Genomic DNA, 14,125 nt, shown 5'->3' with positions numbered 1-14,125 from the left:
GGAGAGATACGGAGGAAGAGATAAAAGTGGCAACTTGCCGGCCCGAAGTAACAAAGGTTTTGAATTGGTGATCCAAAACTATGGTTATACCATGAAGATTTACCTCCCATGATTTCAGGCCTGAAATACCATTTCTTTCTTTGTTACAGCATTGATGAGCCTTCTGTTTCAGTGATTGGATTGAATTCTAGCTTTCTTTACAAGGCCCAACAAAATTTCAATAAACATAGAATAAAGACCAGTTCAGTGCACAAATGAATTAGCTTCCTTAAAAAATAAAACTGATCATACATAACAAAGTGAGCATAGTGTCATTAAATGAGCCATTTTATTAGAATATGTCACGATATACATATATATAGAGAGAGAGAGAGATATATATATATATACACACAATTCTTTTTTTCAAGAGACTGACAGTACTGACCAGACTGGAAGCCATTTCCTGTTTCATAAGTTCAATCAAGAACCCCCCGCCCCCACATACCTAGGAGTAAAATGTGCAAGTTTTAACCTCCAAAAGCTAAAAGATCATCGTTCTCAAATATGCATGAACCAACTCAACCAAGATTGCAGTTGAAATTCATTTGACATATCGCTGCTTACTTTTGGTCCCAAATGTAATTTCAACATCTGTAGCAGCAAGTTACTATTCCATTGATGATTCCTCTGGTGTCCACTTTTCGTAATCATCCAATTCTTCATTGTCTGTCCTTGATGCGAACCTATCACTTCTACCTGAATTTCCTTGTTCTTCTATTCTGTGTCCTTCATCAGCATCGGTTGCATCGTCATCATCAAAGTATTTCTCTTCCTCGTCCCACGCACGGATCGCAAGGGAATCGTACTCCTCATTGTTATCAACTGCTGCGTAATCAAAGTCCTGATCGCCTCCACTGAGGAACCTCTCTCTCATTAAGTTCTGGAACTCTTCCCTCAAGAGATGCTTCTCTGCTTCTGTGGCAGGAGTTGGCTGACGAGGGCTCAAGACTGCACCATCTTGATCCTCATCATCCATCATTTCGTCATCCTCTTCTTCTTCTTCTTCATCATCTTCTTTCCGGACTGAATTTCGTGAGGGTTGAGCCAGGGTGGTGGACTGACCTGAACATAATATATATTGAGTATGATAAATGAGTGTTTCAATTCTAACTTAGTATAAAAGTATTATTATATCTCGATAAGTGAAGGAAAACAAAACCAGATTACTTATGTACAATTAGGACTTGTTCATTTTGGACATGATAATTCTAAAGATGGCCATGACTTGACATTTGCTGCAGCTCCAGAGAAATGAATTTGAAACACATTTGACAATCAACAAATTACATAAATTACCAACTGATACTGAAGAAACATAGGAAGAACAAAGTGATTATCTTCATATTGATTCATTCATCAAGTATTACCATGATTTTCTTTGTTTTTGCTAGCCAATGAATTTCTGTACGATACCAATATCAGGAAGTAAAAGATCACCTTTTTTATCCCCATCAATCTCGTCATCATCATCATCATCATCTTCTTCTTCTTCTGCCTCTTCTTCTTTATCTTGTTGTCTCTTATACAATTCTTTTGTTTCCTGGTCCTGCATGAATGACATGAGGATTGTTGAAAACTTTAAGTCTGTCTTGTCAACCTTTGTTCTGGTTTCTGCACGCTCCTCGTCTGTCAAGTACTGTCCAATGAGCTGTTCATACATCAGAGGCTCCCTCGCTCTCATCTCATCATCGCTGAAATAAGTCCCCTCCTTCTCCAGCTTCTTCAGAGCCTCGTAACGTCGGTTTTTCACTACCACAGAGTTATTTCCAGTACTAAGTCTCCTCTTAGTCCTCTTGAGATAAAACGACACCTCGTACACATCGGAGGAAGGTTCGAAACACACAAGGTCGTCTTCACACAGGTAAGGGTGGAACTTTTCAATGAATACTGCAGGAGAGTGATGAAACTGTTCAGAGAGAATTTTTACCCTTTCACTCATTGACAGGTCTACATCGTCTCGTTGCAGGTTTTTGATGCGGGCATTGCTGAGCGCAATGTTCTCAAACATTCGTCGCTGTGCATTCAAAAGTTCGTCTGTAGTGTCTATTTGCGGAGCTGATATCAATTCCATATTTTCTGGAGCTTGGATGCTTTCCGTATTGAGCCTGGGTAAATCTACTGTAGACTGCATCATCATGCATACCTTTAATATAAAAATACAAACACAAACATTTATTTCATTCACTCAAATTTATCTTTTAAAGGACAAGTCCACCCCAACAAAATCTTGATTTGAATAAAAACAGAAAAATTTAACAGGCATAACACTGAAAATTTCATCAAAATCGGATGTAAAATAAGAAAGTTATGACATTTTAAAGTTTTGCTTCATTTCACAAAACAGTGATATGCACATGTCGGCCGGTATGCAAATGAGGGAACTGATGACATCACTCACTCACTATTTCTTTTGTAGTTCATTATATGAAATATGAAATATTTTGATTTTCTTGTCATTGTCATGTGAAATGAAGTTTCATTCCTCCCTGAACACGTGGAATTCCAGTATCTTAACATTTTGTGCTTCAGGCAAAGAGGTCCTAATCATCAAATTCGTAAAAAATGAAATATTGTATAATTCAAACAATAAAAAACAAAAGAAATAGTGAGTGAGTGATGTCATCGACTCTCTCATTTAGATGTAACTGGCTCGTTCATATAATTATATTGTTAAAAATAAGCGAAACTTTGAAATGTCATAACTTTTATTATATTTTTTATACTTTTATTTTACATCTGATTTTGATGAAATTTTCAGCATTGTGCTTGTCTGATTTTTCTCTATTGATTCAAATCAACATTTTTCTGGGGTGGACTTGACCTTTAATTATGCAAGCAATATCAACTTTGATTTCATAAACCATCAATTATACATTTTTTATTTAATTATACATTAAATAATTATTATAATAAAAATTATTCATAATCACATATTAAATTTTGGTACTTGTTAAATAATAATTTTTATCTATAAATTCTTCTTCAAAACGGCATTTTGTAACATCGCTAATCGTAGCTAAGTCATAATGAAGCGGTTGAAGGGTCAGACCAATTGTATTTGCTTTGTTGACAAACGGATCAAGGGATCTACACAAGATCGGTCTGGTAAGACACCTTCAATTTCAACATTTCTATTAACCAATGTTTGAAACCTTCATATGCATTAGGCGTAGGAAGGTGTAAAAATAAATAAAATCACCACCATTTACATGATTTTTATCTTAAAAGATGGATTTCCAAGGGAAATCCATCTTTGTTTTGGTCAGTCTCGTATGTGTCTATGGGAAGAGTGTCAAGACTCCATGATGAAGAAGTATATGTCAAAATATTTAAAAAAAAACATCACCATGGAGTCCTCAAGACTAGTCACAGCCTATCCCCAATAAAGTCTACAATACACATAATGCATGGAGATCACTCCGACGCTGGTCTTTTTTTAACATGGCATCTCTGACAGGATTCTTAAAAAATTCATTTAAATTCCATCACAATTCACAAATAGATTGGCACATAGGTTTATTCTGTGCCTATGACTAATTTCATATGTCAAATGTATCTATCTTAAAGGGTTGGGTGTCTGGACACTTATTATTAAAGCCTCCTCTTGTATTTAGATTAATATAAACAATGAATAAGACAGCTAATCGTCATCATCTTATGTTCTTTTTAATATTGCCTAACACTTTGTACTAAATTCTAAAAATGAAGTACTCCTCTGTTTTGTGACCTAAAATGTTTGCCTGTTTTTGATCTTGTAACAGTAAACAATTCAATATTTATGTTCAATTTTCATAAAAAAGAGCTTCCATCAATATTCAATATGTTTAAAGCAAATTCTTTTTATCAATATGAGACCAGAAACAAATCAAAATTTCTTATTCCTTTGCACGTACCTCATTAAACCCAACATACAATAAGATTTCAGGGTGTTCATGATTGGAATTTGTTACCTTATGTTGTGAAAAATTCTTCAACTTTAACGAGATTCAATTACTTATGTAAACAATTGTTGTTTAAACGTTTGATGTGCACTGAGTAGAGGGTATTCTTTCTCCCTCTCGATCTCTATCTTCCCTCTTTCTTTCGCCCTATCTCTCCCTTTCTTTTTCTATCGCTTCCTTCTCTTTCTTACTCTTAACTTCTCAATGTTCTGCATATGGGTGTGTGTTGGTATGTTGGTGTGATTGTGTGTGTATATGAGACAGTTTTTTTTATCAGCTTTACGCTTTAACAATGTAAGATCTGTTTTGTTTTGTAAATGATTGTACAGGGCCCCATCCTCGCAAGCTATGCTTTTCTTGGGGTTTTCTTGGCCGATCGAGATGGGGGTAGAAGGAGAGAACTTTTCGTTTTTTGAGGTTCCAGTCTGTGCCCAGATGTCAGAAAAACTGCCACTCGTTAGACCATCATCCATATAATCGTGGTAAGTGCTTGATTTCTGTTTTAACTATTTATTCGGAGAATTATTTTGACCATACTTCACGCTTGTCAGGTGAGTATGCCAAATTGCACGTACGATCCTGGGCTCCCGCCCGCCTGGGCTAGGTAGCTCTGAAAGAATATTCATAAATTGTTTGTCAAAGTAGTCAAACAATCATGACAATATTTCAAAGCAAACATAGATACCGGTATTATTTAAGTTAAGAATGAAGACCAAACAGGTGGGCCTAGGTTACCCGGTACAGATTGAACGTTACGCAAATAAAATTGAGAGAAGAGCAGGCGCGATTGCACTTTCGCACCCGACCGACATAAATGCAGTGTTTCAATACGCCATGAAGCGGGTGAAGCAGCGAGAAGGTTGTACATAATTTCGTTGGCCCCACCAGTGAGGCGAAAGCGCACTAGGTCTACCGCCGAAGAACTTATTCAAATTCAAGCTCAAGAAGGTAGGCCTAGGCCCTAATATCTTTCCAGTAGATCTACCGTTAAATTCTCATCCACTCACCTTGACCTAGATGATTAAACAAACAATAAAAACGACAATGCAGCTAGCTGATATCGGTTTTGTGTTCTAGCAATCTAGGAAAAATCGTCGATGATGAACATCCACTAAATTTAGTACGGAACATACCGGTACAAGCTAGTGTCGCGCCGACCGGCCGGTCGGCCCGGCTGGCCGGCGCGCTTGCGTTGCTGAGTTTGCGTGAAGGCGCCTTGATTTGAATTCTGCACCAGCGGAACTCGATGAATATTCAACTTTCTGAGGAGTTCGGGAAATCATGTTCGGTGAAAAGGCAATAGAACTAATCCATGAGCTTCAGAGAGCTGTCAACGGGTCGCTTCCCCCTTTTAATGTGAGTATAATCAGCCTTTTTGAGGGTTTTGTTTTGTGTTAGACGTAGATCCCAGTCCCACTAACTTATTTTTGCGTTTCTTTTTCCTTTTCTGTAGGATGGGACAGTTTATCTTTTTGAATTTTGAAGCCTTCTTTTTTGTCTTTGTATTACAATAAAAATATGAATTCAATACTTGTAATCATCTTCTATTTGTTCTTTATAATATTTCCCAACATTTTGTACTAAATATTGATAAAACTTCGCTTGTAATTTTTTCCAAATGACTTTCTAAAATTGATCGTCAAGACACACAACTGGGTATACTTTTTCATTGATTGATATTTTGAATTGATATGATATGATAAATTCATATGCTACTTTACCATTTAGCTAAACAAGTAACAGTAAATATTCCATCATTATGATATGAATGTGTTTGGCATCACCATTAGATCTACTCACTTTCCTTTCTTTCATCTGTCTTTCTTCCTTTCTTTTTTTTTGTGATGCTGGAAAAGTTTTTTTCTTTCCATGAGACGTTCACCTACAAATACAATACATGAGTACCGAAGCTTCTTTATAATTAAGTTAGACAGCTGAAATCTGTTTGAAGTTTGGTCTTTGGAGGAGTTTTAAACATCTTATTTTGAAGCAAGACATAGTCCAGTACCTGAACAATGATTAAACAGACATTGACTTTCAAAATTCTTCATTTTCTTCTCCTCGTTATCCTTCTTGTCCTTGTCCTCCTTCTCTTCCTGCCCCCTCCTTCTTCTTCTTCTTCTTCTTCCCCTTTCTCCCCTTTCTCTTCCTCCTCCCCCTTCTTGGTCTCCTACTCCCCCTATATCATTCTCCTCCTTTGATGTTACTTTTCTTTCCCCATAGGAGAGGGTTTCCGATATTAGTTTTGACCTCTCAATCAGATATTCACCTGATTATTTGTTCTAGATTTTGTGTTTTTTTTTAATAATTGTCATTGAACAGACTAAACTTGAGTTCAATTTGGATAAACGGTTTTACCCCTTTTTGCAGGAAGAAGGTGTTAGGCAAGTTCTTGAAGAAATGAAAGCTCTTTATGATCAAAACCAATGCGATGTGTGAGTATTATTATGCTGGCTTTGTACATATATGAGACTCTTTTACAATAAAAGTGATTTCAATTTTCAACGCACATGACATGAGCATCTGTCACCTAACTTTTGATGTCTGCAGTCAGATTTTTATTGGTACTCAGTAAGATGTCCACCCCCCCCCCCTTCCCCACTACCACCCTCCTGTGCATTTTGGTGTGGTTTGTCAGGGATGCATCATACCGGCTATGCTTGTCATAATAAATAGCAGATATGGCCTCTGTGCAATCCCTTGAAATTTGGAGGGGTTTAAATAATTCATACTGCTATTGTATAAAACAAATAATAAGCAGTTTTCAATTTGACAGAAAAAGTAATAGGTATAGATTCTGTCTTTCATTATGCCTTGGTGTTTGTTGCAGAGAGGCGACGGTTCAGGGAGAGAAAGATCGCCTTCCAGCTGTCCAGTTTCGTCACACATGTCTTGAAAGAAACAAACGATGTCTCCTTGCTTATTTGTAAGTAAAACTCATTCAAACATACAGTAGAGAAAATGTGGATTTGGTATTAGTACTCAATTTATTTCATGCTGGAATAGAAGACTCTGTCATCCTTTCATTGTTCATTTTGCTACAGGCCTTGGTAATGTAAACACATGGAATTAATTGCAATATTATGAATTGAAATGTCCAAATATGAATCAAGAATGTTAAAAAGTTTGTTTAACAAGTACCTATGGTGATTAACAAGATTTGTTTGCAAGACACTCCATGACATTACAGAAGGAATTCTATATTTTACTAAAAATAAATTTATCAACATATACTACAAACACTCAACTTGGTAGTTAGGTGCCAGTGTAAATGTAACATTTGTTTCTGTACTGATGTTCCCATTTACTAGGCACAACAGACTGTGTATGATCCGTGATATGAGATGGGAGTTTGGGAGTGTTCTACCGGCAGAGGTCAAATACAATCTCTCAGAACAAGAGGTAACTGTAAATTCAACAAAGTGTACTTAGGATTTATCAGATTTATATTTCAGGATAGATTTGAATGTTTACACAGAGTGGTCTATAGAGGGAGACATTCTGTAGAATAAGAAATTTCATTATGATAAGTTTCTCATTTCATTCCTGTAATTTCCTTAAAGTAGAAATATATTGAAAATCGTAAAACTGGAGAATCATATATCACAATAAAGGAGAAAATAAGGAGAACACGATGGTGTACATCATTTATCATGGAGACTGATGAAACTCAGTTAATTGATAGTTTAAAGTTCTCTCTCTGAATGCTTCAAACACGCAGAATTACGTCCGCGAAATTGGGGATATTTTTATGACGTCACTGTCTGTACGAGAGGCGTGATTGGCTCTCCCACGTGAAGCTCCACTTGCATGCAAAACCTGTTGCAAGGGTACATTTTCTCCACATTGTCACTGAATACTTCGATCCCGAAATGATCGAAAGAAAAACCAGAATTTTATCTAGATTTGGATTTTCAAATTAATGATTTTGAGATGAAGAGAATGATGATGAAGTGAAACAACACAGTGACGTAGTTGGAGGTAAATAGGGGGAATTACGCCGATGATGATGATGATGAAAATTCAACTTGCAACACAATCACAAGTAAAGTCATGTACATACCGATTCGCTACCCATTCATGCTGCTGGAAGTGCTAGCTACACCGCGCGGGCCAAATTGAATTCATGCTGAACATGAATAACCACATCCAGACAGTCTATCATAAGAAGGAAAATGATTTAACTGTACTTACAAACAAGTGAATAATCCGAACCTGAAGGCAAATCAACTCAACGAATAGTACCAAACGATATGGCATATGCACTGACGATAAACTTCATGTGGCTGGATAGATTGTCACTCGTCGATGTAACTTTTATCTCATTAATTTGACAAAATTACGAAACTCGGGAATTATTATTCTATATAAAAATATATTAACATCTCTTATCATTTTTTGAATTACGATAAAACCTGTTTTGAAGGAAAACCTTGAGGTAAATTAAAATTAGATGTAAAAGATCATCCCATCATGCGTAGCATTATGTAATCGTAAACAAACCATCACAACAACACATGCCGTATTGTTTGCTCGCCTTGGCTGAGACTGAGATCTATGCACGTGTTGCACAGCTCTCAATCAGCAAGGAAGAATACGTGCATGTTTGCGATGGTTTGTTTGCAATGACATACAAGCTACGCATGTTGGGGGGGGGGATTTAAAAGTAATTTTAGTTTATCTCAACGTTTTCCTTCAAAAGAGGTTTTATCGTAATACAAAAAATAATAAGAGATGTTACTATATTTTTATATATATAAATAATTCCCCGAGTTTCGTAATTTTGTCAAATTAATGAGTAACAAATTACATCTAACAGAACGAGTGACAATCTATCCCAGCCACATGAAGTTTATCGTCGGTGCATATCGTCTGCTGCTATTCGTTGAGTTGATTTGCTTTCAGGTTAATTCGGATTATTCACTTGTTTGTAAGTACAGTTATATCATTATTTTCCTTCTTATGATAGACTATCTCTTGATGTGGTTATTCATTTTCATGGATTAAATTGGGCCCGCGCGGTGTATAGCTACCACTTGTAGCAGCAGCTGCATGAGTTGGTAGCGAATCGGCATGTACATGACTTTACTTGTGATCGTCAGGCAAGTTGAATTTTCATCATAATCATCGGCATTGTTCCCCCATTATTTACCTCCAACTACCTCACTGTGTTGTTCACTTCATCATCATTCTCTTCATCTTTAAAATCATCAATTTGAAAATCCAAATCTAGATAAAATTCTGGGTTTTCTTTCATTTCGTGATAGAAGTATTCAGTGACAGTGTGGAGAAAACGTACCCACGCAACAGGTTTTGCATGCAAGTGGAGCTTCACGTGGGAGAGCCAATCACGCCTCTCGTACAGACAGTGACGTCATCAAATTCCAGTCAATTCAGAGACCGATGCGAGGCATATTTCGGAGGGGCATTTTAGCGTTTTTTAATCGGCGATTTTCACCTTTTTGTATTATTTTCGGTATTTTTTAATAACCCACTGATGATCCCCACATCATTACCTTTCCATTGATATATAATAAGACCACATTCATAATCAATATATTTCTCCTTTAATAAGCTTGCTTCCTTGGACTATACCCACACCCAAAAGGAATACCTAAATGGATAAAGTTAGGTCTTGAGATAAGATTCAGAAAAGCATATCATACAGTACATATATGAATTAAAATAGTAATAGTGATATTAAAAAACATAAGTTTAACCCTATCTAGGCCGGGGGGGGGGCCTCGGAGGCCCCCCCTCAACGAGTCGCGTGATATTTTCGCAGCGCGAAATTTTTTGACTGCGCTGCTCGCTGACTTTTTACTTTCAAGTCTTGCTCAACTTTTGAGACCAATTTTGCGTCACCCGGGTACGTGGTTCCGAAATTACGCAACATTATGTAAGTGCATGTCAGACCAAAAATTGCTCAAAAACGTGATTTCGTGTACAAAGTCAATGCAAATTGTGTTTTCAACCAAACTTCATTAATGCATGATTATTTTTAGTTTTGCTGGTATAAATGTATTTATTTTATGCTTTTTATGATCACAGAAGAGTCCCCAACGAATTTCATTGAAAAAACAATGAAAAACAAAAGGTAAAAAAAAACAAGAAATACATAAGAAATTGCAAAAAACAATATAATACATTAGAAAAAGATTTGATATCGCAATTTTTTTCATGTACACTTGCCAAGAACACCACAAAGAGTTTCTATACCAAAAATTAGTACATTTGGAGCATTATTTAGGGAGTTAGAGGAAAAAGTATGATTTCGCATACTAATTACGCATAAATTAGCATAATCACTTAATAGCAATTCGCATGAAATAAATCACTATACAATCTTGTAGATTATGTCCCAGGCAACCCGCATGCCAAATTTCAGCGCGATCGCGCGGTCGACGGCCGAGATCTAAAGGGGGGGGCCTGGGAGGCCCCCCCCCCCCCCCTGGCCATATGAACTCCCAAAATACCCCAGCCTAGATAGGGTTAAGGTTCTTAGTTTTTAGGAGCTCTAATTATATGGTAGTATCTTTCTGAGTTACGTAATGATGACTATATTACTCTACAGGTACAGTGGTTTACAAAGTATAACAAGTCATTAGCATCCTACATGAGAACATTAGGACAGGATGGACTTGATCTCACACAGGTAACATGTTTGTTATGAGTATTGTTTATTTTTGATATTTTGGTCTGCAATTTTCTTTACCCACCAGCTACCGGTATGCCTTTTTTAGTTCCCCTTTTCCTTATCTACTTAATTGTACATGAATGAATTATGGGATATATTTGTCATCTACTGTATTTATTTGTATATTTTTAAGGATTTGAAATGCATTTATATGATCTTATGTGTTGTAAATATGTTTTTAAAAAGATAATGATTGGGAAATAGATACTGAATTGAATTGTAAATTGAATCATTATTATTTGTTTACTTCACATGTGCCTGTAAAATGAAGTGCGATATGAATGGTTTATATTCACTTGTTGCTGTTGGGTTTTATTAAGGCACACATACATTCAGATGTGAATATTTATGCCTGGTGAACAAGCAGTTGTCTACTTCTCAGTTAGTCTCTAATACCACATAGGTGAAACCCATTTGGTCAACTTTGGTCACTTTGGTCTAATTGCTGTTTGGTCTACAATTTTCTAGGTCAATACCCACTTAGTCTAATTCTAATTTGATCTATTGCCTAGTAGTTGGTATAATTTCCATTTTATCTCCTTATCATTTTTTTTTACATTATCTGAGGAAATTTATATTGTTAATAATCCATCTAACTTTATAGACTGAGTAGTGTTGGACCCAAGTGGATATTAGACAAATTGGGTATAGCCTTACTGGATTATCAGACAAAGTGGTACATTGGCTAATTAGCAATTAGATCAAATGGTTATCAGATGAACTATGAAAAAAATAAGTGGAATGAGAACAAATAGAAAGTAGATGAAAGCAGGTGCAGATCAAATAGCAATTTACCATCTCAATTACTATAAGCCCCCCCCCCCCCCCATCCATTGGGGTTTTTTCCCCTTCACGTTGTTTATTGTGATATAGATTAGGAAATGCCCTCTCTGTTAGGAATAGTAAATAGTATGTTTAATTAATTTATACACAAAGTAAACCTTGATATGTTGTTGTGCTCTGTATATATTTGAAAATAATAATACCTGGAAGGCCATGTGCAAAGGTGCATTACTCTAGTTGTAATGATTTTAAGAAGTTATGTGATTTAAGGTTAATCTATCATGCATTTATATGTTTACTTGTTTTATTTTGAAGATGAGGCAAAGCTGATTTGTGAGTATTTTCAATGTATTATTTACAATAGTATTTGCATGTACTCACAGCTAAAGGCTGTACCTTATTAGGGATAATCTGATTATTTCTGCTAGAATTCAACAACAAAAAACATATACATGTACATTCATAATTATAATCATTAATTTAAAAAAAACACTTTCCACTAACACGTTTTTGCTATGGTTCATTCAATGAAAAATTATTTAGGCATTGATATTTCATTTCTTTGCACTTTCTCTTGGTGTTTGTCTCCATTTACTGCCTTCATGCATACTTCATCATATAGGACCGCAGCCCTCCAAAGAGCCTATACGTAGAGGTAAGAGATTATCATATTATATTTAAATGGCTTATAATAGGATTCCAGAAATATTCTACAAGTTAGTATTGCAAAATTGCTATACATAGATCATAAGATGCATAGAGTAATCCCATCTCTTGTGGTGCAGCCATATTAATAAAGAAATGTTTTTCTTGCTTTTTTTTATGTTCTCACTTTTCAATCGACTCACAAAAAGTTTATAGTGTTTTGACGATGGTAAAATGTATCTTTCTTTGATCGTATTACTATGGAAGCTTAAAAGTGCCACCGAGATGTTGAGATAATTATCTCGGGAAGTCGACATCGTGATAGCAAAAGATAAGATGACGAGATCCCAGATCTCATCATGTCGACATCTTTTAGAAGAGATGTTGAGATGACAAGATCCCGGATCTTAATAGTATGAATGTATTGCTTTTTTTGTTTGATATAACCTTATCTTTCCCATTGTTCATTATTTTCTGTAGGTAAGGTGCTTGATGGATTATGGTGAATTTGAGACAGAAGATGGCAGTACGGTGGTACTAAAGAAAAATAGTCAGGTAATTCACATTTTCTCTTTCAGATTAAGGTTTCTCAACAAGCAAGTTTTTGAGGACACCAAATAAAGACACTTGTTCGTAGGGTTGATGTTCATGAAACTCTTATAAAAGGTCACAAATTTTTGTCATTTTTTTCAAGCACCTCCTCCATGTGTTGGAACATGTAATAAATACATGTGTCATGAAAAGTCGTTCCTCCATGATGTGTTTTGGAAAATTGGATTTGGTTGTAATTACATTTTTACTTTCATTTCTTTGAATTCATCTATGCAAATGAATAGACATGTATTTATTCATTTGCATCTATACATATTGATGTATATATATTATTACGAGTATATATTTCAGTTATCAATTCCTTTGGTAATTAAAGTTTATAAATGTATATAAAGATTAGTAAGTGTATGAGACCATGAGGTTCCAGCAAGTTGATTTGGTTTGTTTTATCTGTTTTCCCCACAGCATTTTCTTCTGAGATCTCTTTGCGAGCCTCTGATAAGACAAGGTATCTTAGAGCATATTATGTCATGATGGATGCTATACAGCTCTCTTCAAAGAAACATGATTGATAAATCTTTAGCCATACCGATGCTGGACGTGACCTGAAAGGCTATTACAATATCATTGACGTTCCAGTGTACATCCATTAGACCAATTGGTTTGGGTGTTTTTTACTGGTTATTAATGAATAGGGGGGGCTTCACTTGTGTGTAAAGGCCAAGGCACACTTTCCGACTGGTCCATGATCTGATTTTGGAATACCGGTAAATCTTGTTTTGCCATATTTCTGAAAATATGTATAAAAAGTATCTTTTAATTCCAAAATTAGGTCGCAGACCAGTCATAAGGTGTGTCATGGCCGTGTCAGAGGTTAGTTTGTACACTGGTATAGCAACACACCTGGCTCATTACAAGACTCATTGGAAGTGTCTTCTTCTTTGGAAGCCCTCAGTTATGGCTGCCATAAGATGCAATGTTCTGGGGTCGCATTTATGTATTGGCTATGACATATCGTTCAATAAAATTATAAGATTATGAATGTATGTGAAATGAAATACCAGTAATGATATCTTATATATGCAGTCAGCAGCTCTTATCACATAATTTTGACTATTCCATATAAGACTTGGAACCAGTGAAATTTGAACCTATGATCTCGTAGTAATGAGTTGAGTCGGTTAATGGTACTGATGAGCTGAAAAAAACCCTCAACAACCCCCCCCCCCCTCTTCATTTGTGCTTGTTGATATTCATTCGTCCACCATGAAAATATGTAGAACATATCTTCTGGGGGAATCCAACTTCAAACTACATTTCTCATGAATGAAATATCCTTTGTTTTAATTTGTGAATTTAATTCTAATTTATAATAACATAGAATTACCTTGAATGAAATTTGACATGTAGTGTACAGTATAATATATTGCCAGTTATATTAATTTTCCTTTGATGTGCAGAGGAT

General features: G+C 35.8%; 2 protein-coding genes across 2 annotated transcripts; one reads left to right on the top strand and one right to left on the bottom strand.

Moving 5' to 3' along the window:
• Positions 1-413: 413 nt before the first annotated feature.
• LOC121418508 (coiled-coil domain-containing protein 97-like) lies at positions 414-5,167 on the bottom strand. Its single transcript, XM_041612422.1, has 3 exons — positions 4,991-5,167; positions 1,480-2,185; positions 414-1,104 (listed from the first exon to the last, which is right to left on the bottom strand). The coding sequence occupies exons 2-3, from the start codon at positions 2,177-2,179 to the stop codon at positions 650-652; spliced, it is 1,155 nt and encodes a 384-aa protein (XP_041468356.1). The 5' UTR covers positions 2,180-2,185; positions 4,991-5,167; the 3' UTR covers positions 414-649.
• Positions 5,168-13,841, top strand: LOC121418510 (DNA replication complex GINS protein PSF1-like). Its single transcript, XM_041612423.1, has 8 exons — positions 5,168-5,339; positions 6,354-6,418; positions 6,814-6,909; positions 7,295-7,385; positions 10,558-10,638; positions 12,086-12,118; positions 12,589-12,663; positions 13,126-13,841. Exons 1-8 carry the CDS (start codon positions 5,265-5,267, stop codon positions 13,192-13,194), a joined length of 585 nt encoding a protein of 194 aa, XP_041468357.1. The 5' UTR covers positions 5,168-5,264; the 3' UTR covers positions 13,195-13,841.
• Positions 13,842-14,125: the final 284 nt, after the last annotated feature.

This window comes from Lytechinus variegatus, chromosome 7 (genome assembly GCF_018143015.1).
Source record: "Lytechinus variegatus isolate NC3 chromosome 7, Lvar_3.0, whole genome shotgun sequence".
In the NCBI taxonomy this organism is placed as follows: domain Eukaryota; kingdom Metazoa; phylum Echinodermata; class Echinoidea; order Temnopleuroida; family Toxopneustidae; genus Lytechinus; species Lytechinus variegatus.
The sequence above is the reverse complement of the archived record's forward strand: the minus strand, read 5'-3'. Positions and strand labels throughout refer to the sequence as shown.